The sequence below is a fragment of the Paroedura picta genome, chromosome 4 (assembly GCF_049243985.1).
Source record: "Paroedura picta isolate Pp20150507F chromosome 4, Ppicta_v3.0, whole genome shotgun sequence".
In the NCBI taxonomy this organism is placed as follows: Eukaryota; Metazoa; Chordata; class Lepidosauria; order Squamata; family Gekkonidae; genus Paroedura; species Paroedura picta.
This window is the reverse complement of record NC_135372.1, coordinates 89086942-89113700: the sequence shown is the minus strand read 5'-3', so window position 1 is coordinate 89113700 and position 26759 is coordinate 89086942. Positions and strand designations below refer to the sequence as shown.

Here is a 26759-nt window from a genome sequence, read left to right as displayed (position 1 = left end):
CCCATGGTCTTAATTTCCAAACAGCAGACATCACTGTGCTCTCTCGACTTTAAACTGTGTCAAAGCTCATTATGCTTTCAGTGAACACACTACCAACCCCTTCTGATACAGGGATGAGGCTCTTACCCTTTGTGTGTGGAAGATTAGACAAGCTGAAGTTTGCCGTCCATAGCAAGGTAATCCCTACGTGAACGGCTTAGTTACAAGCATCTCACCCAAATCCAATTCCTGGAAGGCACAGGGAGAGGGAGGGGAAGGAAGGCACTTGCTGGATTCTGCATACAACCCTCTATTCTTAAACAAAGAAAGAAGCAGAAAGGTGGCTAAGAATAAAGAACAGACACATTAGTTAAACAAGTGAGAAAAGTACAGGACTGAGAAAGGAGAGTGCTTAGTTTACAAATCTAGCATAACTTCCTTGTATCTTGAAAAATGTGAGATTTGGGTTAAATTAATAAAAATAAAGATTTTAGAACAATTTTATGTCTGTAAAGAAATAGCCCTATGTAGTAGCAATCAGATATAGGGCTGCCACATCTGTTTCATTCAAAGACAGTGATGCAACTATATAGCATGCAATCCAGTGGCATACATAGCATCTCCTCTTGAAAAAAATAGGAAATATCTCTGTTTAAGTCTGTGACGTATGGGGGAATTGTCATAATTTCTGGTGATTAGGCCTCTTTACCATATACATTTCACTCACTGTGGAAACTTTACTATATAGAAGACTTATGTGCCTGACTACTAGCCTACACAGCAGGTTGCCTGTAACATCGTCTACTGAGCTCGGGGGGGGGGGGGGGACACTGACATGGGTTAGATCTACAGACAATATAATCAGTGGTCCCCAACCTTTTTATCACTGGGGACCATTTAACGCTTGACAATTTTATTGAGGTGTGAGGGGGTAGTCTTTTGCCGGGGGACGTCGACACCACCTCCTGAGCCTCTGCTTTACTTGCTTTCCCACCAGCGCCCCTGACTTCCTGCTGCCCACTGGGGGGGCGCTACCAGCAGCAGCTGCACAGTGCCACACCGAGGGGGAGCCCCAGCCATGGCAGCCGCTGGAAAGCACCAAAGGTGAGCCAGCGGTAGAGTGGCAGGGCAGCTTCCCAAGGCAGCAGCCGGGGAGGAGGACGAGGAGCCGCGGCCCGGTACCGACTGATCCCGGACCAGGGGTGGGGACCACTGCTGTAGATCATTCACTCTTGAACTGCTCCTTAGTTATAGGGCCTGGAGGATTTTTACCTAGTTCCCCTTCCTCACTACAGCCCTCTTCATCCAATACTGTGATGCATTCATAAGAACTTCCCATATCCTCAAAGATGATTTTTAGAACAAGCTGCTAGGATAAACTGAAGGCAGATCCATCAGTTCCTTCTGCAGTATCCAATTCATCAATTAATGTGTTGCAGTTGCTTTGTGGCATATTTTTAAAATCAGATCTCCTTACTTCTTGAGTAAGGAAATCTTAGAATTATTCTCAACCTTAGTATTATTCTCAAAGAATCACAGATCCACTGGCATTAGCACCATGGTGACTGGCATCTCAAACTGAGAGTTACTACTAGTAGCAGTTAATGACCGGATTCCAGAATAATGCTAGACTTTAAAGGGGAGGAAAATGCTTTGCATGTAAAAGGTGCCATGTTCAAGACACAGCATCTCTAGTTAAAAGTAATGTGAAGTCAAATTCAGAAAATAGTTGCATCTGAAGTTATGGACACAGAAGATCCAAGGGGATCATCCCATGAGCTTGAAAAGGAAGGTTCCATCTTCCCACTGATTCCCCATCTATTTTAAATATGGCATTCTCAACTGTTCTTGAAAAACTTGGATAAGGATAATTAAAAGCAGTAACATCAAATTAAGAAATGGTGTAATTCAAAACTGAGGGTTCACTAATGTGCATCCCAAGAAGCACACCAAGAGCTATAAACATTTCAAACCAATCCAGTATGTTTTATCACCATACTAGAAAGCAAGCTCTTGCTTTTTACCACCTACTTATCGAAATAAAAGCAAGTCGTTTCCTGGGGGGAAAAGGAATTAAAGGCCTTGCTAGCCTTCCTCAAACACATGTAGCCAAATGTAGTTTTCAGTGTTTTGCAGAAAGGAATTGCTGATTGGTCCTGTTCTTCCTCCATTCTACAGTTATATGCACTACCCTTTTATAATATCAAAGATTAGGTCTGCAGAAAAGATGCAATGAACCAATCGATTGGTTCAAACTTCCAAACTTTCTCTTTGTTATTCACAGCTCAAGTGATCTAGGATCCTTCTCCTGTCACTTAAATGATCCAGGCCAGGCTTTCTCACCCAGGGTTTCATGAACTCTGAGGTTTCTTGAAGGCCCTGGCAGGGTTTCATGAATGGGTGTGAGTTAATTTTTATATATATATTAAAATGTTAAACATTTATTAGGTGAAATGACCATATATGGTCATGTTGGCCTGTTCCCCCTCCCAAAATAGCTAATGAAGGGAAGGGGAGAGGCCATGGGTGGGCATATGCACAGCTATGCTTCCTAACCATATTCTGCATGATTGTGCCACTTCTGGGGTTTCTCAAAGCTTGAAGAATGTTTCAGGGGTTTCTGAATGGTAAAAAGTTGAGAAAGGTGGATCTAGGCAATGCCTCTCTAAGACCGTTTATGCACTGGAGGTTTCATGCTTGGCTGCAGGCTGGAGTTTTAGTCATGGCAGGTTGCCCCACCTCTTCCTGCACCCACATGGGGGAGCATTTGGCCCGGTGCACCTCATCTGTCCCCGACTTGTACTCCTGCATGAGAGCTAGGGCAGTGAAGTTCCCAGTGCATAAACGGTCTAAGGGAGGCTTTTAGTAGTGCACTATTTCAAACCTTTCCCTCAGCAAAATTACAGGGTAGCTATAATACGGAGCAACAGGAGGGGTGCTTGTGTCCTTGTGGTTCTAATCAAATAAAAGACCTTATTCATTATTTGTTGCATTGTCCTTTGTATGATTCTATTTGGTCAAAATTGATCTTACCATTATCTGAGATTTCTGGCAGAGATGAGGATTATGTGGTTGTTCTTTTGGCACGCGGCAGCCGGCGCGGCAGCGACGCTAACGCGCACGCGCGGAACTGCCGCACATGCGCGTTTGCGCCCCCTAGTGGCCAAAATGTGCATGCGCTGCAACTCTGTGCATGCGTGTTCGCGCCACCTGGTGGCCAAAAGGCGCATGCGCGGCAGTTCCGCACGTGCGCGTTATAGGCAACTGCGGTAGCCGGGCCGCTGGCTCTCCCCCACCCCCGGAGGCGGTCCCCAACCAGATGAAGGTTGGGGACCGCTGCATTACACAACTTTGCAGATTTCATAGGTAATTTGTTTTCAAGAGTGCTCACAAAAACTCACAGGTTTTGATTCTCAACTAACGCCTTATACACAAACCAAAGGAACCCCCTTTCCATAGCACTTGCTCTTAGGCTTAAGGTTCCATGAGCTTAACAAGGCTGAATCCTCATGTACATTTCAGCCTGGCAGGTCCTGTGTCTCTTATCTTTAGGTTCAGGTAGGTTTGCTTTAATGAATAACATTTCTGTGTCAATGGTGGAAGCTTTACACCTGGAATGAATGGCTCTCTCTCATTAGATCCACTGCTGTCATGATGTATTCAGACTGCAGAGTATGATTCATTTCCTCTCAGTGCATGGGCTTCTTTTTCTTTCCTTAGTGAAGGAAAATTTTAAAATGAGTGACTCATATTTGCCAAAGTTGACATGAGACTGTGTTGACATGAAATGCTTTTGTCAGGACAAGCTTCAGAAAGGTGATGCTCCCACCTTTTTTTCTCATTAAAGAAATTTCATCTTAACAAGGAAGGACAGAGAGTGAGCAAGATGAGAACAGCCATCTCCTTTTTGTTAGTCCTATCCACGTAATCTGTGGCGTCAGAAACAAGATGGTCCAGTCAAACACATAGACTGGACACAGAATCAACAACTTCTTTCCAAACCTAGTATAACAGCCACAGAGAACAGTACCTTCCAAGGTATTTCACACTGCACATCCCATCTCAGCTAGTCTTATAATACCTTGGCAGATATCATACAAGATGATATCATACAACACTACTGGACATTATCTAATACCTATATTATTAGAATTGGTGATAACAACTAATGAGCCCTGAAGCATCACGAGATAAAGCTGATGTACAGAATTACGGTGTCCTCAGCAATACAGTCCCTTTGAGAACATACTCACTGTCCCAGTCACAGATCACTATTGACAGCATTCATTATCTGTAGCCTCACCTCACAATCTCCAAAGCACAATATGGAAACAGCATTATCCCTAGCACTTAACTTCCTGTTCACATGCCAATAAGGGGTGCTCCTAAGAAAACACAAAAATATGATAGTTGATATGTTCTCAACTAGTTATCAATTGCAGATGTTAACTTAAGTGTGAGAGCTCATACCTCACTTCCCTATTATTATGGCATCATTCACAAGAAAATGTATCTACATACTCTCCCTCTTCTTCCCTTTCCCTTTCCCAGCACCCTTCAATCCATTAGGACCAATCAAGATTCTTTGTTTTCCCACCCAAGCTCCACCTCCAGACCTGTCTCCTATTCCTCTCTGACCTCCATCAAGTCCAATTACAGAAAGCCATTACCAGAGCACACTTCCAGACAGTTCCATCTAGCCATGAGATTCTTACAAGACACCTGTTCAATCCCACCCAAAGCAAATAAATTCACCACAAGAAATCCAGTTCCGCTGCCTCATCAGCACTTCAGGCATTCTATGAGAGCTCTCCACCTGTCCACTCTTAATAGGCACCTCAGACAGCCCAGATCCCTGCTAAGTATCATTGGCATAAAAAAAAAATATGACAGGCATGCTATACTCTTCCTATCAAATGGATAAGAATAAAATCAAGCTAATATAGAACAAAACTAGAGAAAAGCCAGAAATTATTATCCTAACCATAAATAGAAATAAATAAATGGAAAAGTTAGGCACCAAATGTATTTTTGCCGTATGTTCCAAATGGCAAATGCAGAAAGTTCCCCTTATAGTGCTGCACAATGTATTTTCAGATACACATCTCCTAGGTTGTCCAGCAGGCATCTGGAATCAGATGGTTAATGCTCACTAACCTGCAATGATATGCACACAACTTATTTAACAGTCTAACTTTTCTCGTATCTGGCTTTGAACCATTATGCCTTCCATAAACTCACACACGCCCCTTCTCTGTAAGGCACAGTAATGGTACACTACTTTGTTCCCTACAAGAGTACTCTTAGGACACAACTGAATTACACAGAGGAATATATTCTAGGTACACTGCACATCCCTGAGCTTTTGCACCCCTTTTGGTTCTGGAGGCAGCATTTCAACTCTGCAAGCCTCCCATTTGAAAAGAGATGTAGCTCAGTTCTGCTTTGCTAAATTTTATTTGGCAATGTGTCTAAACACATGCAAACTTAATTAGTTCAGGGGGGGGACTTCGGCATTTGTAGTGATGGATAAAGTAACAGGGAAATGAGACGAGTCAGGGTTGGCAGCAAGCTCTCTCTCACTCAAGCTCAAGCCATGTTGTCTGACATGCTGCTAATCGGATGTGATGTTAACGCTGCTTCTGCAGCCAATCTTAACTGGGACAAAGTGATATGCTACTCACTAACGTTGTCACAAAAGCCTCTTCCTTGGTAAGGCTGAAATCCTAATTTCACATATTTCCCACTTTGTACAGGAGACAACTATGGATCAGCCTCTAAAGCTATTGGGTAAAATAAAATAAATTAAGAAAAAATATTGAGGCTTTCATTGCATCTTGGGCTGGAATGGTCTTTTCACTCTGACATGAACACAAAAGCATGCTGTTGCATTCAAGAATGCGCCCTGGCATGATACCTCCTAATGGACACCAAACCTTAAATCTTAATTATTGGAGGGGAAAGGAGTTCCCCACCATGTGTTTTTCACTCATGAAATCCAGAAGTACAAAGGTCTCAAGAATCTTTTTTCAAGTAGCCAACTGGACAGGATTTCCTGGACAAATGCTTAGAGTATTACAGACATGAAGGCATTTTTCTGCTAGCTAAGGCACTGCTTCACTATCACTTGAACTCACTGTTTCTTGTTCTTGCTCCACATTTAATTATTCTGCTCTCTCTTCTTCATGCGGCCTTTTCCACATTCTATTCACAAACGGCAAACCTGCCCCCCAAATGCCAGTGCCCCTCAACCTTTCCATTTAATCCATTCCATATCTCTTGATCACTGTTGTTCCTAATTGTGCCTGGTTTGTGTGTGTCCTCCTTAATATGTGATGACCACAACTGGACAAGCCACTACAGTGGAGCACTGCTATCCACAATGAACATCTCAAGAATTGCTAACAGAGAACTTTGGAACTGGCTAACCAGCGAACAGAATTCCAAACAATTATGGGAAATCATATGACTGTACATATGTTTATTTAATTTATTATAATTATCCTTCTAACTGTTTTGAGACTTTTGCCTTTAAAACTGGATTGGCAGGAAAAGTAACAAAGCAGCTGGAAGCAAAAGGCACACAAGGGCAAAAGGCAATAATTAACTGTATAATACTATTCTTATGGCAAAGGAGAATCCAGCACCAATGCCATTCTGGTTCTCCTCCTACATTTCCTCCCAAAAACACACAGATCCAGGCTAAGCCATATTTGGCCACTTATGAAGGCATCACATGTGATTTCAACTTTTATAACTTCAATCTTCCCAGCACGGTAATACAATAATGCCCTGCACATTAAAAGTCAGACATGAAGAACTGAACTGCCAGCAATTACTATAATATCATGCAGAAATCAAAAGGTGTCCTTATTATAGAGCCTTAATTCAATCCCTAGGGAAAAATCTGAATTCCAGTACTAGAAATGAAGAATGAAGGAATTTTATTGTACTTTACTACATTTACATCTCCCATTTCCTCCATCATGATCTCACAATAAAGTAGGCAGGACTCCCAGGAGACCTTCCATCCAGGTGCTGACCACACTTTTGCTTCAGTAAGAGAGCTAATATACAAGACTTTGACCCACCTGGCTGAAAAAATCCAGCACTTTTGCCAGTTAGTCCACTGGTAAGAAGAGACTCCCCTTTTCTTTCACTGAAGATCTTTTCCTCTCCAAGACACAAGAAGCAAAGTGTGCCATAAAATGTATCAGCACCTCGCATACTCGCCAATCTGTTTCTATGAAAACTTTAGGAAAGAGTACCAGGGAGGTCAATTTGTGTCCACAAATGTAAAAGCTAACTGCTCATATATTTATTTATTTATCTGGATTTTTATACCGCCCTTCCCTACAGCTCTGGGCAGTTATATATAACTGAGATACAGGGAATAATGATATCTGCCCTCAGGGAAGCATAGCAATTGTGGCAGGCAAAGCACTCGGGCATCTTTGTGGCTTCATGCTGGCTGTGTCTGCAATCTAACACAGCTAAGCACATTTGTCCACTGAATACTGCTGGGAAGGGGGGGGGGGAAGTATCAGAGAAAGGTGACACTAGCAAGCTCAGTTTCTTCACACCATTAGCTCTGAGCTGACGCAGGGTCAACTATGTCAGCACTGAAAGTTTTAACAACAGTATTCATTGACATGCACATTAGTATGTGCAAGAAACAAGGAAGAAAGAAGAAAATTAGCCTACCCCAGGCCAAAGAAATTGGTAGAAGACAAAACAACATAAAAATCGTAAATTGGTTATGCCAAAAGAGGTATAAACATGCTTCCTCAGGAGCTGGTAGGTTGTTGTTGTTGTTGTTATTCCTTACCCGCCACTCTCAGCATAACGGCTCATGGCAGGTTACAATATAAAAAGCCCCACAACAATAAGCCCACTAAAAACCCCATTAAAACCACAACCCCATTAAAACCAAACTTCTTTGGAAGTTTTTAAGCAGAGGCTAGATAGCCTTCTGACAGAAATGCTGATCCTGTGAACCTAGGCAGATTGTAAGTGGCTGGGCAGAAGGGATTGTGTCCATGCTTGGCTCGTGTGGTCCTTTCTTGCATTCCCCAGGGAAAGGCTGATAGCCACTTTGGGGTCAGGTGAATTTCCTCCAGACCAGATTAACCGGGGATTCTGGTAGGGTTTTTTTTTTTTTTGGGGGGGGGGGGTGAGGATCATCTGGACATGGAATTGGGGTCACTGTGTATGGGCAGGTAGTTGTGAATTTCCTGCGTTTTGTAGGGGGTTGGACTAGATAACCCTGGAGATCCCTCCCAACTCTATGATTCTAGCTAAGGCTAATTTCATATGGTTGCAACTGGAGTCCAGAGAGCTCCGTACTATCATTTTAGATTCAAGTGGGTAGCTGTGTTGCTCTGAAGTAGAACAACAAAATCAGAGTCCAGTAGCACCTTTAAGACCAACAAAGATTTATTCAAGGCATGAGCTTTCAAGTGCAAGCACTCTTCCTCAGACTATATCATTTTAATTTAACTGTGGGGGAGGGCAATAGAAAAGCACAGGCCTGTTCAAGCCCTGTTTCTGGAATTGGAGGGTGTGTGTGGAGACAAAAGCCTGCGCTGGCCCTGTTTCTGGCATTGGGGTGAACATGGGAGCGACTGGGCAGCATAGGCCTACCTCGGCTCTGTTTCTGCATGCTCCCACGGCAGGCTCCCTTTGGTGAAGAAGAACGAACTGATAGCCAGCCCAGAGTGCACATATGGTAGCGGGGTACCTCAGAGCTCGGTGCTTAGTCCGGTACTTTTTAACATATTTATTAATGATCTAGATGAAGGGGTGGAAGGACTACTCATCAAGTTTGCAGACGACACCAAATTGGAAGGACTGGCAAATACTCTGGAAGATAGAGTCAGAGTTCAACGAGATCTGAACACAATGGGAAAATGGGCAAATGAGAACAAGATGCAATTTAATAAAGATAAGTGCAAAGTTCTGCATCTGGGTCAGAAAAATGAAAAGCATGCCTACTGGATGGGGGATATGCTTCTAGGTAAAGTGTGAACGAGACCTTGGGGTACTTGTGGATTGTAAGCTAAACATGAGCAGGCAGTGTGATGCAGCGGTAAAAAAGGCAAATGCCATTTTGGGCTGTATCAACAGGGGCATCCCATCAAAATCACAAGATGTCATAGTCCCGTTGTATACGGCATTGGTCAGACCACACCTGGAGTACTGTGTGCAGTTCTGGAGGCCTCACTTCAAGAAGGACGTAGATAAAATTGAAAGGGTACAGAGGAGAGCGACAAGGATGATCTGGGGCCAAGGGACCAAGCCCTATGCAGATAGGTTGAGGGACTTGGGAATGTTCAGCCTGGAGAAAAGGAGGCTGAGAGGGGACATGATAGCCCTCTTTATTTGAAAGGTTGTCATTTGGAGGAGGGCAGGATGCTGTTTCCGTTGGCTGCAGAGGAAAGGACGTGCAGTAATGGGTTTAAACTACAAGTACAACGATATAGGCTAGATATCAGGAAAAAAAAATTCACAGTCAGAGTAGTTCAGCAGTGGAATAGGCTGCCTGAGGAGGTGGTGAGCTCCCCCTCACTGGCAGTCTTCAAGCAAAGGTTGGATACACACTTTTCTTGAATGCTTTAGGATGCTTTGGGCTGACCCTGCGTTGAGCAGGGGGTTGGACTAGATGGCCTGTACGGCCCCTTCCAATTCTATGATTCTATGGTTCTGTTCATAAATCATCTGAAAATATTTCCATGATGTTACTTCCTGTGTTTTGATAGTGGTCTGTTGATGCCACTTCTGGTGACTTGTGACTTCTGGAATTGTGGCGGGAAGGTGAGGCCTCCTGACATAACTTCTAGGATTCCTTGAAGCTTAAAGAATATTCCAGGGGTTTCTCAACAGTAATAGGTTGAAAAAGGCCAAGTGTGTCGGTCTCACCCAACTCTTGACAGAATGACACCAGAGAAAGTACTCTTTACACCTTCTGTTATGATCTCGGAGATATAACAGAAACCAAATTCATCTTTCCAAAGAAGGACATCTGTAAAAGAAGATGCTGGAACAGCCTAATGTGCCAAAAAAAGTCAATGTAAGTAGAAATGTTCCTTTGAAAATGGATCTCATTTAAAACCCGGCATACTGAATTGCCCCTGGAAACACAGCGGCTTGAAGTCTTCCATATTTTAGCAGAAGCACTCACAAGCATACATATTTCTCACCTCCGCTGTCTCCCAGCAAAGATATCTTCTGAGACCTTCAAAATACTATGGGACATGGGGGGGGGGGGGCTGCTATTTCAAAATCAGGATACATCACCCCAATTTGACTCTTGAATGGATGAAGCTTCTTATATTTGTGAAAACTGTATCATGAGGATGGGTGATGTTGCCCAATTACCCTAGCCCTCCTCCACCACACTTTATTCTTGAGGATTACCTGACTCTGAGCACCAGCTGTATGGAGGTTTAAGGAGGCTGCTACAAACTCTTATGCTTGTGATTCAAGGGACCCAGCATATAATCACTTCAGATAGTGTAAAATTGGTCCTGTGTAACTACCACTCACTACAGCCCAGCAAGCAAGTTGCTGTTTCAAAGATCCCTTCAAGGGAACAATATATATAGCAAGTATCTCAATATATTCCATCATATTCCATCAATATATGACAGCCTAAATAGACGTGCCTTGTACTGCTTTTTGTAGACCAAGTACTGGGCTTTTTAAGGGCACCCTGTCATCAGCTCCTCAGATATTAAACTGTATTGCCCTTGAATGGAGAATTCCAACTGATCTCTCAACAGACACCTAGCAAAAAAGTACACTTCGTACACAATCAAGTACACAATCGAGTCTCAAACCACAGAGGGCTTTATTTATCTTTTAATTTAAGATTAATATACAGTAGCCAATGTTCCTCCAAGTTGTCTGAGAAAATCTTCCTCCTCCTTATAAACAGACCTATTCAGCAACTTAGAAACAATATCTATCCTACATATATATATATATATAATTTTAGTAGAAATACAAGATTCCTTCATCTTCAAGCTTATAGAGTCACCATTTCTGAAGGAAAAGGTCTCTCTGGCAAACATTTAGCCTAAGAGAAACTGCTTCTCTTTCTATCTTGCATTCACAATGTTGCTAAAAGGAGAAGTGCATTAAAGCCCATAATTTAAATTCTTTATGGGAATGCAGTGACTCTGTACTTGACCAAGCAAGAGGTGAATGCCACCCTTATTTCTTGACTTGGCGTGCCCGCAGTTATGCCTCTGGAGTGGTCAAACAGCAACACACAAAGCATGTGGCAAACTGACATGACAGGAGTCAGATATGATATGACAGCAGCTGAATGTGTGTTAGAAATACACTGTCTGAAGACAGTTAATTTTATATAGCACTATAGCAGCTGAAATGATATGGAGTGATTGTATTATACTGCATTCTCAGTATCCAAAAATAGTAGACATGTTAATATTCCACTGGAGAAGAAGAAAGAAACTTTGCCAGGGACAAGAGTAATTGCACCACAAACGCACATTAGTCCATCCAATACTCACATTACTTTCAAATCCCAGTCTCCACAGGTTACAAAAATCGACTTAACACTGGGATCCAGGAGTCCTTCCTTCGCCATCCACTCATCGACCCTCTAAAATAAACAGATGAAAAGGAGATGAGCTTTCTGAAACATGGAAAGAAACGTAACAGTTAAATGCCGATAAGCTTCACAATCACAAGAGGAGAAAATTGTGATCTTATCCAACATGGCTTTCCCCTCCCCTCACCATCTCATTCTGTTCTCCTCCTCGCTTCTATGAAAATATGCTTGGACCTTTGAAGATTTCCGATAGCAGACATCAAGCGGCCAGAGAAGGGGTGATCTTATCAGACATGACAACATTTCTGCTTACAGACTGGCCCTCACACAATATTTTCGCAACAATAATACTGCTTGGTCATTTTTTGTGCACCCTGACTCTTCTCATCTCCAAAATACCAGAGACTGCTAAAGCAGGTCTAAATTTAACATACCCACCAAACTAGCAATTGCTTGTCCAATCATGTTCAGGTTTGAACAAAGTAAGACACAGACAAAGGGGTCCCACCAGTCATCAAGTGGAGAACAGACATAGGATGTTACATTTGATTCTCCGCCCACATTGTACATGAGAAAGTGACATATCCTGCAACAAGGTATAGGTAACTAATTCCCATGAAATACTGCAAAAATCTTGTTGGCCTCTAGGGTGCTCCTGGACTCAAATCTAGCAGACCAACGTGGCTACTCTCTATTGACTTGAGCATTCCATGCATTACCTCTCCCTTGCTCCATAAGAATCTTCTTCTAAAGTTGAAAGGAATTTCAAAAGCAGTTTGTGGTAACAGTGCAAGAATCTCATGTTCAAAGGCAAAAAGTCATTAATTCCTTTAGAGTGCGCCCAAGGCTTGGACCTGTTACATATGTATAAATCTATTCAATGCAAGTAATTAATTCTTATTACAATGTTAAGAGGAAATATGGTCTAGGGGAAAGAAAAACAAAAGGGAGCAAAAAGTAACAGAATAATGGGTACACAAGAAGCCATACAGAACATCAATTAAGTCCTTAAGCTGACTTCATTTCTCTGCAACCTAAAAACAAGTAGCAGAATCACAGAGCTTGGTGGTGGCAGGGAACGAGTTCAGGAGCACCTTTCTGACTGACAGTCAGATCTGCACTCCCGCAGCCCTATCTCACCTCTCTTTTCTTATCTGATTTGCCCATAGAAATTTGGCAAAGGGTCATTAGGGGCTAAATTTTTACCCACAACAGCGCAGGCAGGAGAATAAATAGGCCATTTCCATACAGTGGCCAAAATCGCGGGACATTTCTCATCTGTAGTAGCATGATATTTAATCACACGATTCCCACCCCCCCTTACACATTGCACTCTCCCTGCCGTGTCTTCCCCTCCCCACAGGCTGTGCAAGCAGATTTTCCTCCACACCGTCATTGCAAAAAAGCATAATTTTCTTAGGCGTACCTACCTCCATGCAGCCTTCCCATTTTCGGTCTGCAGACCCCCGTCCCATCCGCTGCTCTCTTTCCCCACTGTGCTGCCAGTCCATGTCAGTCCAGCAAATTATCCTGGCCAGGAGGGACACCGCAGAAAGATCCCAGCCAGAGAGCCAGCCTGCCTCCAGCCGCCTGCTGCCTCTCGCCTCTGCTTGGGAGATGGAAAGTTCAGCGGTGGGGGGAGCGCCCAGCCCTCAGTCCCTTCCCTCCAGTGAGCCCAAGCTGTGGTCGCTGCATCACCTGAGCTGCTTGAGCAGAGCCAGATGCCCCCACCCCACCCCGCTGACCTTTCCATCTCTCAAGCAGATGCGGCGGGTGGTAGGTGGCTGGAGGCAGACTGGCTCTCCGGCTGGGCTCTTTCCATGGCACCCCCCCCCCAGCCGAGATCATATGCCGGACTGACATGGACTGGTGGTGCAGCAGGGAAAAAGAGCAGTGGATGGGACGGGGATCTGTGGACCAAAAATGGGAAGGCTGCACAGAGATAGGAATACCTAAGAAAATTATGCTTTTTGCAATGATGGGGGGGGGGGAGTCCGCCAGTTATGCTAGGCAGGTAATGGAGGGAGAAGGGTTTGAGCAGGGACGGGGCATGGGCTAAAGCGCGTTTCCCCCTCCAAATCTCATTCCTGCTGTTTGTCGGCAGGTGGTTTGCTGGGGGATAGCACTTTTTAAGTTGGTGAATTCACCTTTTGGAATTCACCAACTTGCGCTCTAAAATGGCGGATGTAGCGAGCAGTTTGCTGGCCAGACACAGAAGGTTGGCGACATCCTACAGAGTAGCCGGAAAATAGCATCTTCAGATGGTAAGCTTAACGCTAAATTTATGGCATGCATAAATGCCCATAATCTCTACTCTAAAGAGAGCTAAAATCTCCATTAAACATATGAATGCTTAGTTGTGATTGAAATAGCAGAGAGGCTCTTTTGAGTATCTAGAAGAAGAAGAAGAGTTGGTTCTTATATGCCGCTTTTCCCTACCCGAAGGAGGCTCAAAGTGGCTTACAGTCGCCTTCCCATTCCTCTCCCCACAACAGACACCCTGTGGGGTGGGTGAGGCTGAGAACGCCCTGATATCACTGCCCAGTCAGAACAGTTTTACCAGTGCCGTGGCGAGCCCAAGGTCACCCAGCTGGCTGCATGTGGGGGAGCGCAGAAGCGAACCTAGCATGCCAGATTAGAAGTCCGCACTCCTAACCACTACACCAAACTGGCTGCATAAAGGAAAGGGTGGGGCAGCAGAAAGTCAGCAAAACAATGTGAAAAACAGTACTTAATCTGTGCCATTCATGCCTAAGGTTCATTACAAGTCTAGAAACTACTGATGCTAAGGGAAGATGAGAGTGTTAATAAATCTGTTTGGTGCAAATATATATACAGAAGACTATCATATTTAGTGATCAGGAGATTCAGGAGACAATTGCAGAACTGTATACATCAACTCTAATCTGGAGATGTAATTTTTCAAGTACCAGTTTAATGCAGTAGCCTCAAACTTTTGAATGGAAGTTTATTCATTTTGTATTGGACAGTTGATGTAAAATTTTGGGAACATTCACCAAAATTTAGCATTAGAAATGTTTTAACATCAGAAATGCATTTTATATTCCCTCCCTCTCCCGCTAGAGAAAAGGTGGAAACTGTTTGATATGGTTTTAACATAAATTAATTGGACTGATCTTAATGTAATTTTAATGTATTCTAGATATATGTAGTATATATGGAATGTTGTGAGCTGCCATGAGCCTTTGGGAAAGGATGGCAGACAAATAAGAAAATAAATTAAAAATAAAAAATTCTTGTCCATCTTACAGTGAGCTACCATAGAGTTTGAGTGCTAACTAATCAACCAAAGTCAGCCGGACTAAGGACCTCATTGGTGGTACTAATCACGGGAAGAGTGCTCCTATGGATAACCACTAAGACTCTCTTCATCAGTTATTAATATTTTGAGGAAAGTTGAAGCAATAGAGAGACGATCATTCAGAGAAATCTTGCTTTTCCCTTTCCCCTCAAAGGAGGTTCCAAGCTGTCCCTGAAGCAAAAAAGAGCAACTTTCACCTTTAATCAGATTTTCTTCCACAAGTCCTAGTTGTAATTATTTTGATTAAGAACTATTAGGAACAAATCCAGATGGGAGCAATGCATCCAACTGAAGCCACAATAGAATCTTCTCCTGGAGGATACATACTTGCCAAATAACAAACGCTATTGATTGCAAAAGTACTTTCAACTAATTAAGGATTAAATGGTGCAGGAATTCAGCATTAAACAGATGGCACTATTAAAGCTATCTCCACTATTCAGAACCCTTACAGATAAGATTTTAGAGACATTATTCCTTCTGTGGTTTATTACTGACCATTTAAGTAAATATGTACATTAATTTATCATCTTTGATGCAAAGTCTTAATGCAGCATTGCTGACCCCTGAAGAACATCTCCAGTGAGAGAGTTCCCCACATACATCCCACCCATCATGACTTCTGGCAGGAATCTGGACATTCTGTCAGTACCTTTGACATGAACAGCTGGAAATGACAGATCAATGGTTCAATATTTTCAACAGCATGTCACTGATGTGACAGCAAATGTTATTCTAATGAAGCTGTAATCATAGTCAAATTACATAGTTCAATACACAAGAAGAGGAAGGGGGAGGGGAGAGGAGGTGTCAGAGGTCAGGAACTAAAGGTTATTCTACTTACCTCAAGCACTTGCTGCAGACTGGGCTGCCCATCCACCATGGCTTGAATAATTCCAGTCAGCTGAAACAAAGGAAATACAGAAAATGAAAATCAGTATAAGAAAAGACTACAGGGGAAAAAAATGGACAATTGCCTTCGATCCATCTGACTAATACTTCAAAACATGATTGTGCTCTACATAAATAGAACCCAAGAAAAAGCACACCCAGAAATCTAGATGAGGAGTCTACTCTCACTAACGGACAATAGCAAAATCTCACATTCAGCCAAGTAAGAACCTTTTAGAGAGAAATAGTAGCTTGAGGACATTAACTAAATGGGCTTAGCTTGTATAATGAAATCAAATACAAGTAATTATATCTGAATTCTTGAGTCTTCCACTGCATAAACTAGGATGTGACTCAGTGCATTGAGCCATTAAATTTGTTTACTAAAATTATTTTCTTATCTTCATTCAGATATAGGTTAGTTTGTCTTCAACACCTTTCTTCTCACTGCACACAATCTAATGTATGCTGATCTTCTATTTCTTCTATTCAAGAAACTGGACTCAGTGACCTCCATGCTTATTTCTTGGACTCATACTTCTAGTTTGAAACCACAGTACCAGTTATTCTGGTCCCAAGCTAGTAAGAAAAGATCCACAGATTCAGTCTCAGCAATCAGAAGGTGTGACTGTAGCAAGCAAAAACATCTTGCTTATTTTTACTATAGTTCCCCCCATGCATTCAATGAAAAACAAGAGTGAACTGTTGTCCACAAGAGAAAGGCAACATGGTGTGCAGATAACTTTACCTCTAACACAGTGAGTGCTTCATGGACACACTGGTGCAATGAACGCTGCAAATTTAGTATCTCTACCTCAATCTCTTCCCCCCAGATTACTGAATATTCCCCAGGCTCAATTTGCCATTGAATTTAATAGTCCCCATAGGGATAATAGATCCCAAAATTTAGGAATTCCAAATGTTCAACAAATCCAAATACCATACATATATTAAGATTCAGGAATATCAGGAAATACTATTATTTTTCAGGTCCAATATACCCAAGTTAAATTCTTGCACCCTCTTAACATATTCCCTACAGCAGTAAAGGATAGCTTGGCAGGAAACAAGGTCTTTAAATGGCCAAAAGGGTTAGGCTTAATGAGCTGTCACAGTCTGAAGATAGACATTAACTCTGCCACTCTCTCTGTAGTAGTGACAAAGGGCCTATCCTCTCTCTCATTTTAGATTGTAACTTCCCTGAGGCAAAGCCCACCCTTCTGCTTAAGATACTTTGCAAAGTACCACTGATAGTGTTATATACATGGAAAACACAGAGTACCAGCAAGCTGGCTTCCCCATTCAGCAGGCTGGCACTGGTGAATGGGAGTGGAGATTAAACTCCAATTAAACTATAATTATGTTTAATGAATACCAAATACCTGACTAGCTGAATAAGCTTCTTATAATGGGAAGATTAGTTTCTTACAGCAACTTCCATGAAATGGTAATATACACCTTTTAGGGGGAAATATTTAATTTTCTGAATGCAGTTCCTCTAGGTGGACTCCCGAAGTTCATCAACTCATTTATTAGGTGAAATTATAAAGAAGAGGGCAGAAAGACTGCATTTTGCATTTTTTTAAAACTGTTTTTACATTAATCCACAGTTTAATTTGGTAATAGCAGCTGCCCACAGGGCTCCTGTGCTCTGAAAAGGAAAACAGATTTATAACATCAACTGTTTTGTAGCTCCTTATTTCTTTCCTCTCTTTTCTATGATGAGTTTTTAAGATTATAAATAATATAAATAGATAACATATATGGCAATCTTTAGAGCATCTTCCTGGGAGTACATACTTTTGACTAACATGGGACCCCTCAGAGTGCAATCCTAAACAGAGTTACACTGTTCTAAGTGTGTTAACTTGAATGGCTTTAGAAGAGTCTAACTGCTTAAGAAGACCATGTTATTCAACATCAATGATTTTAGAGGAAGATCAAAGTGGAAAGGACCCAATTAAACATGCTGGGATCCAAGCACACACGCCGCTCAATGAGCAAGTGAAAATCACATCATTGTGCATGTTGGGAAAGGCAAAGAGATTTCCTTCTGGTAGCACCCCCTCACACTATACATAGTGTGTATAAGAACACTTACCTTGTGGATGCTTTGTGAGAGCAAAAAGGACTTACCTAGAAAGCAACTAGTCTCTTTTAATAATCACTTTTCACAACTGGGAAAGTGTATGCCATTGATTACTAACATGGGCAGTTTTATTTCTCCAATGTTTTTGTGAACTACAACTGAACTTAAAAGGACGGATTAGCTGTTTTAGCAAAGAATTATCATATGGCATAGTATGGCTTAATTTGGATATTATGACACAGTTTACTAATTTGCCACAATTTACTTTTGCCTTATATCTGTACGCTTAGGATCCTTGTTCCATTTAGTCTGCAGATGAGTGCAAACACTCAAAAGCTCACACCTTGAATAAATCTTTGTTGGTCTTAAAGGTGCTATTGAACTCAATTTTTGTTGTGCTACTTCAGACCAACACAGCTAGGTACTTGAATCTTCCCTAGAAAGAAGCAGAGTAGTTGTATGCAGAGTGGCCACAGCATTCGGGATCTTGGCCATACTGAACAACTACAGCCTACATTAGGCCATGGCATATATTTTTTGACTCCAGTAGCTACTCTCCAAAAGATTCATTTTTCATCTTTCAGGTGGGTAAAATTTTTAAAAACTTCTAATTGTTGCTACTCCAAAACTTAATCCTGACTTTTCCACAGCTTTAGGCAATTTTAGTAAAGTTTTCCAAAAGCTTTGTATTATTATAAATAAAATCATCATGCCACAACAAAACTTGACCTTTAACTCAAGCCTACCCCCAGAAGAGCTCTTACGCTCCGCCACCTCCAACTGGCTACGGATCCCTGGCCCTAAAGAGGCACGTCGGGCCTCAACAAGGGACAGGGCCTTTTCAGTCCTGGTTCCCACCTGGTGGAATGAGCTCCCCGAAGAGATCAGGGCCCTGCCGGAACTTCCACAATTCCGCAGGGCCTGCAAAAAGGAGCTCTTCCACCAGGCATTTGGTGGGGCCAACTGAGCAATAACACCTACAGGTGCCCCCCAGACTGAGGGAACAAACCGACTGAGGGATTGTCAAGTTATTGTTGAAGTGCCGTTCTAATTGTTCCAATTGATATTTTGTTGTTATTGTTATATTGTTATATTGATTTTTGATATTGATTTTGATAGTGTTCTATGTGAATGTTCAAAAATGTTTTATGTAAACCGCCCAGAGCCGTAGGGAAGGGCGGTATAAAAATATAAATATCAAATAAATAAATAAATAAATAAATAAATAAATAAATAAATAAATAAATAAATAAATAAATAAATAACTAACTTCACCCCAATTTCTAAAAAATTAATTATTACTTCTAAAAACTCCATTTAATATTTATTTATTCATTAGATTTTTAGGTCGCCCCTCTTCAAAGTGGTCTTGAGGTGGCTTACAACAACATGGCAAATAAAACCCCAAATACAATAAAAAGCCTGCAATGCCTAAATAATTAAAAGTATTGGCACCAGTATATAAAAAATGGTTAAGATAAAAATGCATCCACCCCCCCCATCAGACAGTCTTAAGTTAAGTTTACATATAAGCAAGCAGTAACAAGAACTTCATGCTCACTTCATTTTTGTAATACAACAAAATGATCTGATGTTAAATGGTAGATCAGTCCTTTTTTGTCAATCTTGGCCAACCCCACCCCCCAATTCACATGGCTTCCATCCACACAAATCCACAATCCCACATATAGCCTTGTAATCAAAGAATACTGCTTTTTCACCAGTGGAAAAACTCATTAGAACCAACCATTTATATTTCCACTGAAAATTGCTAAGACATCTGTAAACCGCTCCACGGGAGCAGTAGTAATAAAGCGCTTAGGGCAATGTGGGAGGAGAAAGGGGTGGAGTGAGTCCAGGATAAAAACTCGAAGGGGCCAATTAGGAGCCCCTCCGAGTATCAGTCCAGGAGGTGATGGGGCCGGGGAAAGAGCCTTTGCCGCCAGGAAAGGATGCTCCTTTCGCTGCCCAGAAACCAGGACCTCAGAGGAGAGGGGTGGGGGAAAGGCTTCCGCACGGCAAAAGGAGCAGGCCAGAAGCCAGAACCTCGGGATGGGGGTGGGGGAAAGGCTTCCGCATGGCAACAGGAGCAGGCCGGAAGCCGGAACCTCTGGGGGGGAGGGGGTGGGGGAAGGCTTCCACGTGGCGACAAGAGCAGGCCTGCCACGTCGGAGACACGGTGGGCCTGCTCCTTTTGCTGCCCGGAAGCTGGGACCTCGGGGGGGAGGGAGCAAGGCTTCGGCGCGGCGGGCCCAACAGGAGCCCTGCAAGGCCACCGGGGCCAGTAGCACCCAGCCTAGCACCCATTGTATTACAGAATACAATGGCCTTTACCTCTAGTACTACAATAAAATCATTGCTGAAGGCCAAACCTGGCACCTGGGATTTGTCAAGGCTTGGCCTAAGCATTCATTTACATAATTTGTAAATAGTTTGGGGCATCACTTCTTGTCACACCTATCAAATGGCTTCTTTCTCTATTCTGAAAGCTGGCAAACATTCCTTTACAGTGGTGAGTGGAGGCATACAACTTTTAAAAAACAATCACACAATTGTGCCCTACTTGTACTTTCCCCTTAGCTCTCTTATCCATCACAGATAACAGTCTACATATTAAAACTGAGAGAGGATAACCTTGCTGAGAATACATCACACATTTTCTCTTTTCCCCCACAACTCTCCTTGTTTATATTTGGGAATTCATTCTACCTACCACCTAGGAAGTTGTGTATAAAAGGTTCACAATACCTTGACTCAATAACAAGACCCTGCCAATAGAAGTGATGATAGCAGGGAATGCTACCTATCATTGCATCCCCAGCATAATACTTGTTCTGAATTCTGTCTGCCACTCCATGCACACAACACAAAGTTAATTATCAATACATCGCAAGCTGTTTAAGGTATACAATACACTTCTAGTCTGTGACATGTAGATTTAAACGGGAAAGCTTATGTTCATGGTTTTTCTGAGGAACCAAACTTTAAAAAGCAGGAGTTAAACACAGGTATGTGGCAGGCCCCATATAATTGTACATTATTTTCATAGAATCATAGAATCATAGAGTTGGAAGGGGCCATACAGGCCATCTAGTCCAACCCCCTGCTCAACACAGGATCAGCCCTAAGCAAGATGGCGACTAGAAAGCCACAAAATGAACTAGAAACTGTCATAAAGTTTTAAAAAGTAAATTAACAGGATGCCTGGATTTAAGCAAAAACTTTAAGTTGGCACAATTTGGAGGCCCTGAACTGATGTTCGGGGAAGGCCCTGTTTGCGGCCAAGCATGGTTCTTTGGGGCCAGGGATCATTAGCTGAGTGGTGCAAGATGACCATAGTGCTCTTTGGGGGGACATGGGACAACCCTTAAATGGCTTATCTCTTTCCTCCGGGCTCGCAAACAGAGGGTAGCAAAAGGAGAGAACCAATCCCATTACAGGCAACTCCACTGTGGAGTGCCACAAGAAGCAGTTCTCTCCCCAGTCCTATTTAATATCTCTATGCACCCTCTAGCCTAGCTGATAAGGAGGTTCAGCCATACACCGATAATACTCAGCTCATTAGCAAGATGTCTGGAAGCAGTGGCAATCTGGCTCAAACAAAGCCTTCTGAAGACAGAGGTTCTGTGTTGCAATAGGAAAGGGCCAAGTGAGGAAGCGTGACTCCCCAACCAAGATGGGGTGCAACTGCTCGGCCAGGAATCTGGACATGATCTTTGACTCCTCCTTCTCCATGGAGGAACAGATCAAAAAATACTCGGTTGGCATTCTTTCACCGATGCCAAGCCAAGCTACTTGTGCCCTACCTAGCCTCAGAACACCGAGCCACAATGATCCAGACAACGGTAACCTCTAGGCTGAATTTCTGCAACTCACTCCACACAGACCTACCTTTATCCCTGACCCGAAAACTCCAACTGGGACACCTTAGAGGGCCCATATCCGGCCCACACTCCAACAGCTGCACTGGCTGTCAGCTGACTACCAGATCAGGCTTAGGTTCTGGTAACTACCTTCAAGGCCATATATGGTCTGAGTACCTGAGAAACCACCTCTCCGCCTATGCCCCCCAAAGAGCTTTACACTCCTCTAACACCCATAAACTGTTGATCCCCGCCCCCAAGGAAGCTTGTCTATCAACGACCAGAGCCAAGGTTTTCTCATTCTTGGCCACCACCTGGTGGAACGAGCTCCCAGAGGACATCAGGGCCCTGCCGGAGCTAAAACAATTCTGCAGGGCCTGCAAAAAGGAGCTCTTCTACCAGGCATTTGGCCAAGACAAATGAACAAGCTGCTGCCACCAACAAGAAGCCCCATAATCTGCACTAACTGAAAACCTGACACAGTGCAGACTGACCAAACTGTTGTTGTTATTGATTACTGTTATACCACAATGTTTTTGGTTGCTGTTATTAAATGCTGTTATTACACTGTCCCTGACCCGGAAATTGCAGCTGGTACAGAATGTGGCCACGCTGGTCCTTACCTGGTCTTCCTGGAGGGCCCACATGCAGCCCTCATTGAAACAACTTCATTGGTTACCAGTATGCTTCCAGATCAGGTTCAAGTTACTGATGTTGACTTTTCAGGCTTTACGTGACTTGGGCCCTACATAACTATGGGACTGCCTACCTCCTTATGCCCCCTTCAGGGCATTTCACTCTGCAGGTTTGAATCTGTTGACGGTCCCGGGCCCACAGGAGACTCCCTGGCATCGACCAGGGCCAGGGCCTTTCTGGTCCTGGCCCCTACTTGGTGGAACAAGCTCCTGGACTAGCTGTGGGCCCTGACAGGAATCTCTGTGTTCCACAGGGACTGCACAAATGGAGCTTTTCTGCCAGTCTGAGGCTGGATAGGAGGCCCCAGGTATAAAATCTGGTTCCCCCTCCCCCCGAGTTCAGACGCATTAAAACTGTTGATGGCCACCCCCGCTGCCACCCTGGTTTTTGACCATTAACCACTGGTTACTATCTGGACCAATGCTGGAGGATCGAAGCATGGGAGGAGTGTTTTATCCTGAATTGTATACCGCCATTTTTTATGCTAGAGTTTTTTAGACATTAACACTGGGGTGTTTTATGGAAGATCTGTTTTTATGTTTTATATTACTTTGTGAACTGCTGCAAGCCAGCTTGCTGGGGACAGCAGACTATAAATCTAATTAAATCTAATTAAATCTAATTAATTAATAACTAAAATAAATAAGTTAATTGTTAAATAAGTCTCATATTGAATGTTCACTATACTTTACCACATATGATAGTTATAATGTAAACTGCCCTGAGACGAAAGAGAGGGCGGTATATAAATATAATAAATAAATAAATGGGAAGAGAGGTGGTCTCTTAGGTATACTGGACTCAAACTGCGTATGGCCTTAAAGGTAATTATCAGGATCATAGGCTTAATTCGGTATTCAACTGGTAACCACTACAGCTGTTGGTGGTAGAGGCTGAATGTGGGCCCTCCAAGGTGTTCCCGTAAGAACCCCTGCTGCCATGTTCTGGAACAGCTGCAGTTTCCAGATCGAGGATAAGGGTAGGCCAACACAGAGTGAGTTGCAGAAGTCCAGTGTAGAAGTGACCATTGCATGGATCACTGGGGTTAGATGTTCCAGGGCCCAAATTTCTGGTGGAGTGAGTCACTGACAGTTGCCCTCCATCCGGATTGGGTAGCTACATTTCTGCTCTTGGACCCTTTCTACCCAGGCATCGAAACTTAGTCTTTGAAAGCTTGAGCTTCAGCTGGCTCTGCTTGAGCCACCCCATCACAGCTTCCAGACATCTGGCTAAAGCTTCTGGGGGTGAATCAGGGTGGCCATCCATCAACAGGAAGAGCTGGATATCATCTGCATATTGATGGCATCCAAGTCCAAACCTCTGCACAAGCTGGGAAAGAGGGCGTGTAAAGATGTTAAATAAAATTGGAGAGAGGACAGCACCCTAGGAAACTCCATGAGTTTGCAGCAGTTTGATTGTATCTCTCCAATTGCTACCCTCTATCTGTGACCCTGGACATTTAAACCTAACACTTGAGCAGTGCAGGTCCACAGTTAACCTGTTTAAATGGCTGCAAACCATTTCCCCAGTTGGTTTAGCTTCCCCCGCTTCCATGTCTTCTAGCCTCCCATATTGAGGCAGCTTTTGCAATTAGATGAAAAATAGTCCAGAAACTATATAAGAAAATAGAACTAGAGCTAATCCAGTTCCACATTCTGGCTCAAGCTTTTCTAAAAAGCTACTTTACTTCAGATATAAAGGACATATTGTCAAGATGGATTTTCAGAAAGTTCATAATGCAGTTAGTCCATTTTCCACTTATGATTTCATGTGCCACAGAAAGCACTAAAGATTCCCCTAGTGCACAGACAGTGGAGGACAATGCTCTAAACAAGCTTCGAGGAAATGTCAGAAACATGGATTTTCCTCTGGTGTTTATCTCATACACTGTCCAAGGCAGTTTGATGATTACTCAAGCACTAGTCTCTGCCATATCATCAGATAATCAGACCTAGCCTATAAAGCATACCATTTATAAGTAGCGGTGCAGAGACAAAGCCTTTTACTGGTATTTAGCAAAATCAGTGCTTTTGCAGAAAACATAAATAGAGAGGGTTTGTAGTTACAGTTGTTTTGACCAGTGGTCCCCAACCACCGGGCCGCAGCTCCCTCTCCCCGCCCCGCCCCCCGCAATGAGAAACTTCCCAGTCTTCAAGCAAATCGGCCGCCAAAGCAGCCGATTAGCTTGCGGCCCGGCAAGCTTTTTTTGCGGGAGGGGGGGAGAGGGAAGCACGGCCGCCAACGCAAACGCGCATGCACGGCAGGTCCGTGCATGCACGTTCACGCCATGCGCGAACACAAATTGCTGCGCATGCACAAAACTACCGAGTATGCGCGAAACTGCCATGCACACATGAAACTGCCGCGCATTCACGAAACCACCATGCATGGCGCAAATGCGCATGCACGGACCTGCCGCGCATGCACGGCCGCCAGATCGCCCTCCCCTGCCCACCGTTCTGCAGCCTAAAAAAGATTGCAGACCACTGGTTTAGACAAAAGCTTATAAGAAAAACTTGTTATGTGGCAGAGGTAGAAGACACAGTAGAAGACACAGTAGAGGTATATAAGCAGAGGTAGTGGCAGAGCAAGAAGACACAGTAAGTGCTAGAAGAGCTTCATTACATTACCCCAAGAATTTTGTAGCTTGCTACAGTAATTAACCACAAAACGATTATTTTGCTACATTTTCCATTTTTCTTACTATATAGGACTTTCTCATATGTATACTAGTATCCTAGGGAGAATAACCACCTTCTAAGCCAGTTGACCAATAGATCTAGAAGGATATAACTCTGCTTAAGATGGAACTGTTAAAAACTGAATGGAAAGAGGAATGGGAGCAAATTCTGCTTTGTCATCATAGTAGTAGTTCAGTAACTCTTCTACCCTTTTTTGTCCTGCTGCATTAGACCATGTGTCACCCAATCCCCCAATCTTGCTCTTATAGTGTAGGGGGTGAAAACAGATATATAGTGAGAAAAGGGAATCAGCAAAAACAAAAAAAAGCACCCAGTTCAGCTGACAAAATGCATTCCATCAGCAGAAAACACTGTTAGGATCCAAGCTAGTCTTTAGTATATTCCATACATTTTATAAATGAAAATATCAGAAATTACAAATCATTCAATGTTACAAAGAGTAAGATCTCCTGGACAAAGTTTCTGAAGGATAATTCCATATTTGAGTCTATTTTGTCTCCCTGGGTTTATGGTTTGTATTTACAGTAAGTGTTATTCATATCTATCTACTGAGGCACCAACATTTTAACAGACTGAATTTAGCAGCCAAGCACTTATGCTCTATCAACACATGAAGTTATAAACAAGAACATATAACTATGTAGACTGCAGATTCATAAATCTGCAACTTATTTATTGCAGACTTATTTATTGTGAAACTTATTTATAGTGCAATGGTGGGAAAGAAAGATGACCACTGGACACTTACCGTGAAGGGTCAGTCACCTTGGGGTCCTCAAGGCCATCTGTTTTGGGTGGTTCTCACTGCTGTTGCTAGGGAGGTACAAACAACAACCCCCCCTCTTCCTGTCTCCCTTGCCAGAAAGACCTTTCCTCCTTTAATTTTGAAACTTCAATAATCTATAATCCTTATTCACTGGGACTATGAATGAGACAGAGAAGAACCAAGGTGTTTTCTTTTTTAAAAAACATTCTTCGGCTAACCAGTTCCTAAGACCAAAACAGATGATACTTCTCGGAGGGCCAAATGGCCTTGTAGACTCCAGGAGAAAGACCCTTCATTGTAAGTGTCCAATGGTCATACTCCCATGTGTCCCCAAGGCCATCTGTTTTGGACATGCTAGAGCATGTCCCAGGTCAGCAACACTCATCTGCTAAGAGTACACATCTTATGTACATATGGCCTTGTGTCCTATAAGTCTCCGCAGTACAGTCCTTTAGACATTTTTCTATTGCGCCAGCAGATATCTTTTCCCCTTTTCTTAGATGTGGTAATAAACAATGACTCCGTTTTCTTTAATGGACCCATATTAATGAGGTAGGCTTTTAGCGCCCTATGAATGTCCAAGTCACGCCAAAGGACTTCTTTAGGGAGTTTGGGAGATGGGCAAAAGTAAAGCAAATTAATTTTCTGAGCCCTACGGAACCTAAAGTTGACCTTAAGTAGTAAAGCTGGTTCTGTCCTAAGCACAACCTTATCTTAGTGGAAGATACATAACTCCTTCATTACAGATAGAGCTCCTAGCTCAGAAACCCTTAGGAATAACCCTGGGGCTTACACTCACCGCTGTGCCTCACATACTTAGGGAGGACCTGTCTCGACCAGGATCCCATTCAAAGCCTTGCCAAATAATATATC

At 43.0% G+C, this 26759-nt stretch overlaps 1 protein-coding gene across 2 annotated transcripts in view; it reads right to left on the bottom strand.

Annotated features, from left to right (window-relative positions):
* The window catches only part of ERI3 (ERI1 exoribonuclease family member 3), a 239578-nt gene that overhangs the window by 176250 nt on the left and 36569 nt on the right, over nt 1-26759 (bottom strand). For both annotated transcript variants that reach the window (XM_077334022.1, XM_077334023.1), the window contains exons 4-5: nt 15724-15783; nt 11517-11608 (exon numbers count right to left, since the gene is read on the bottom strand). In XM_077334022.1, coding sequence (XP_077190137.1) covers nt 11517-11608; nt 15724-15783 — 152 coding nt within the window. The remainder of the gene's footprint in view (nt 1-11516; nt 11609-15723; nt 15784-26759) is intronic.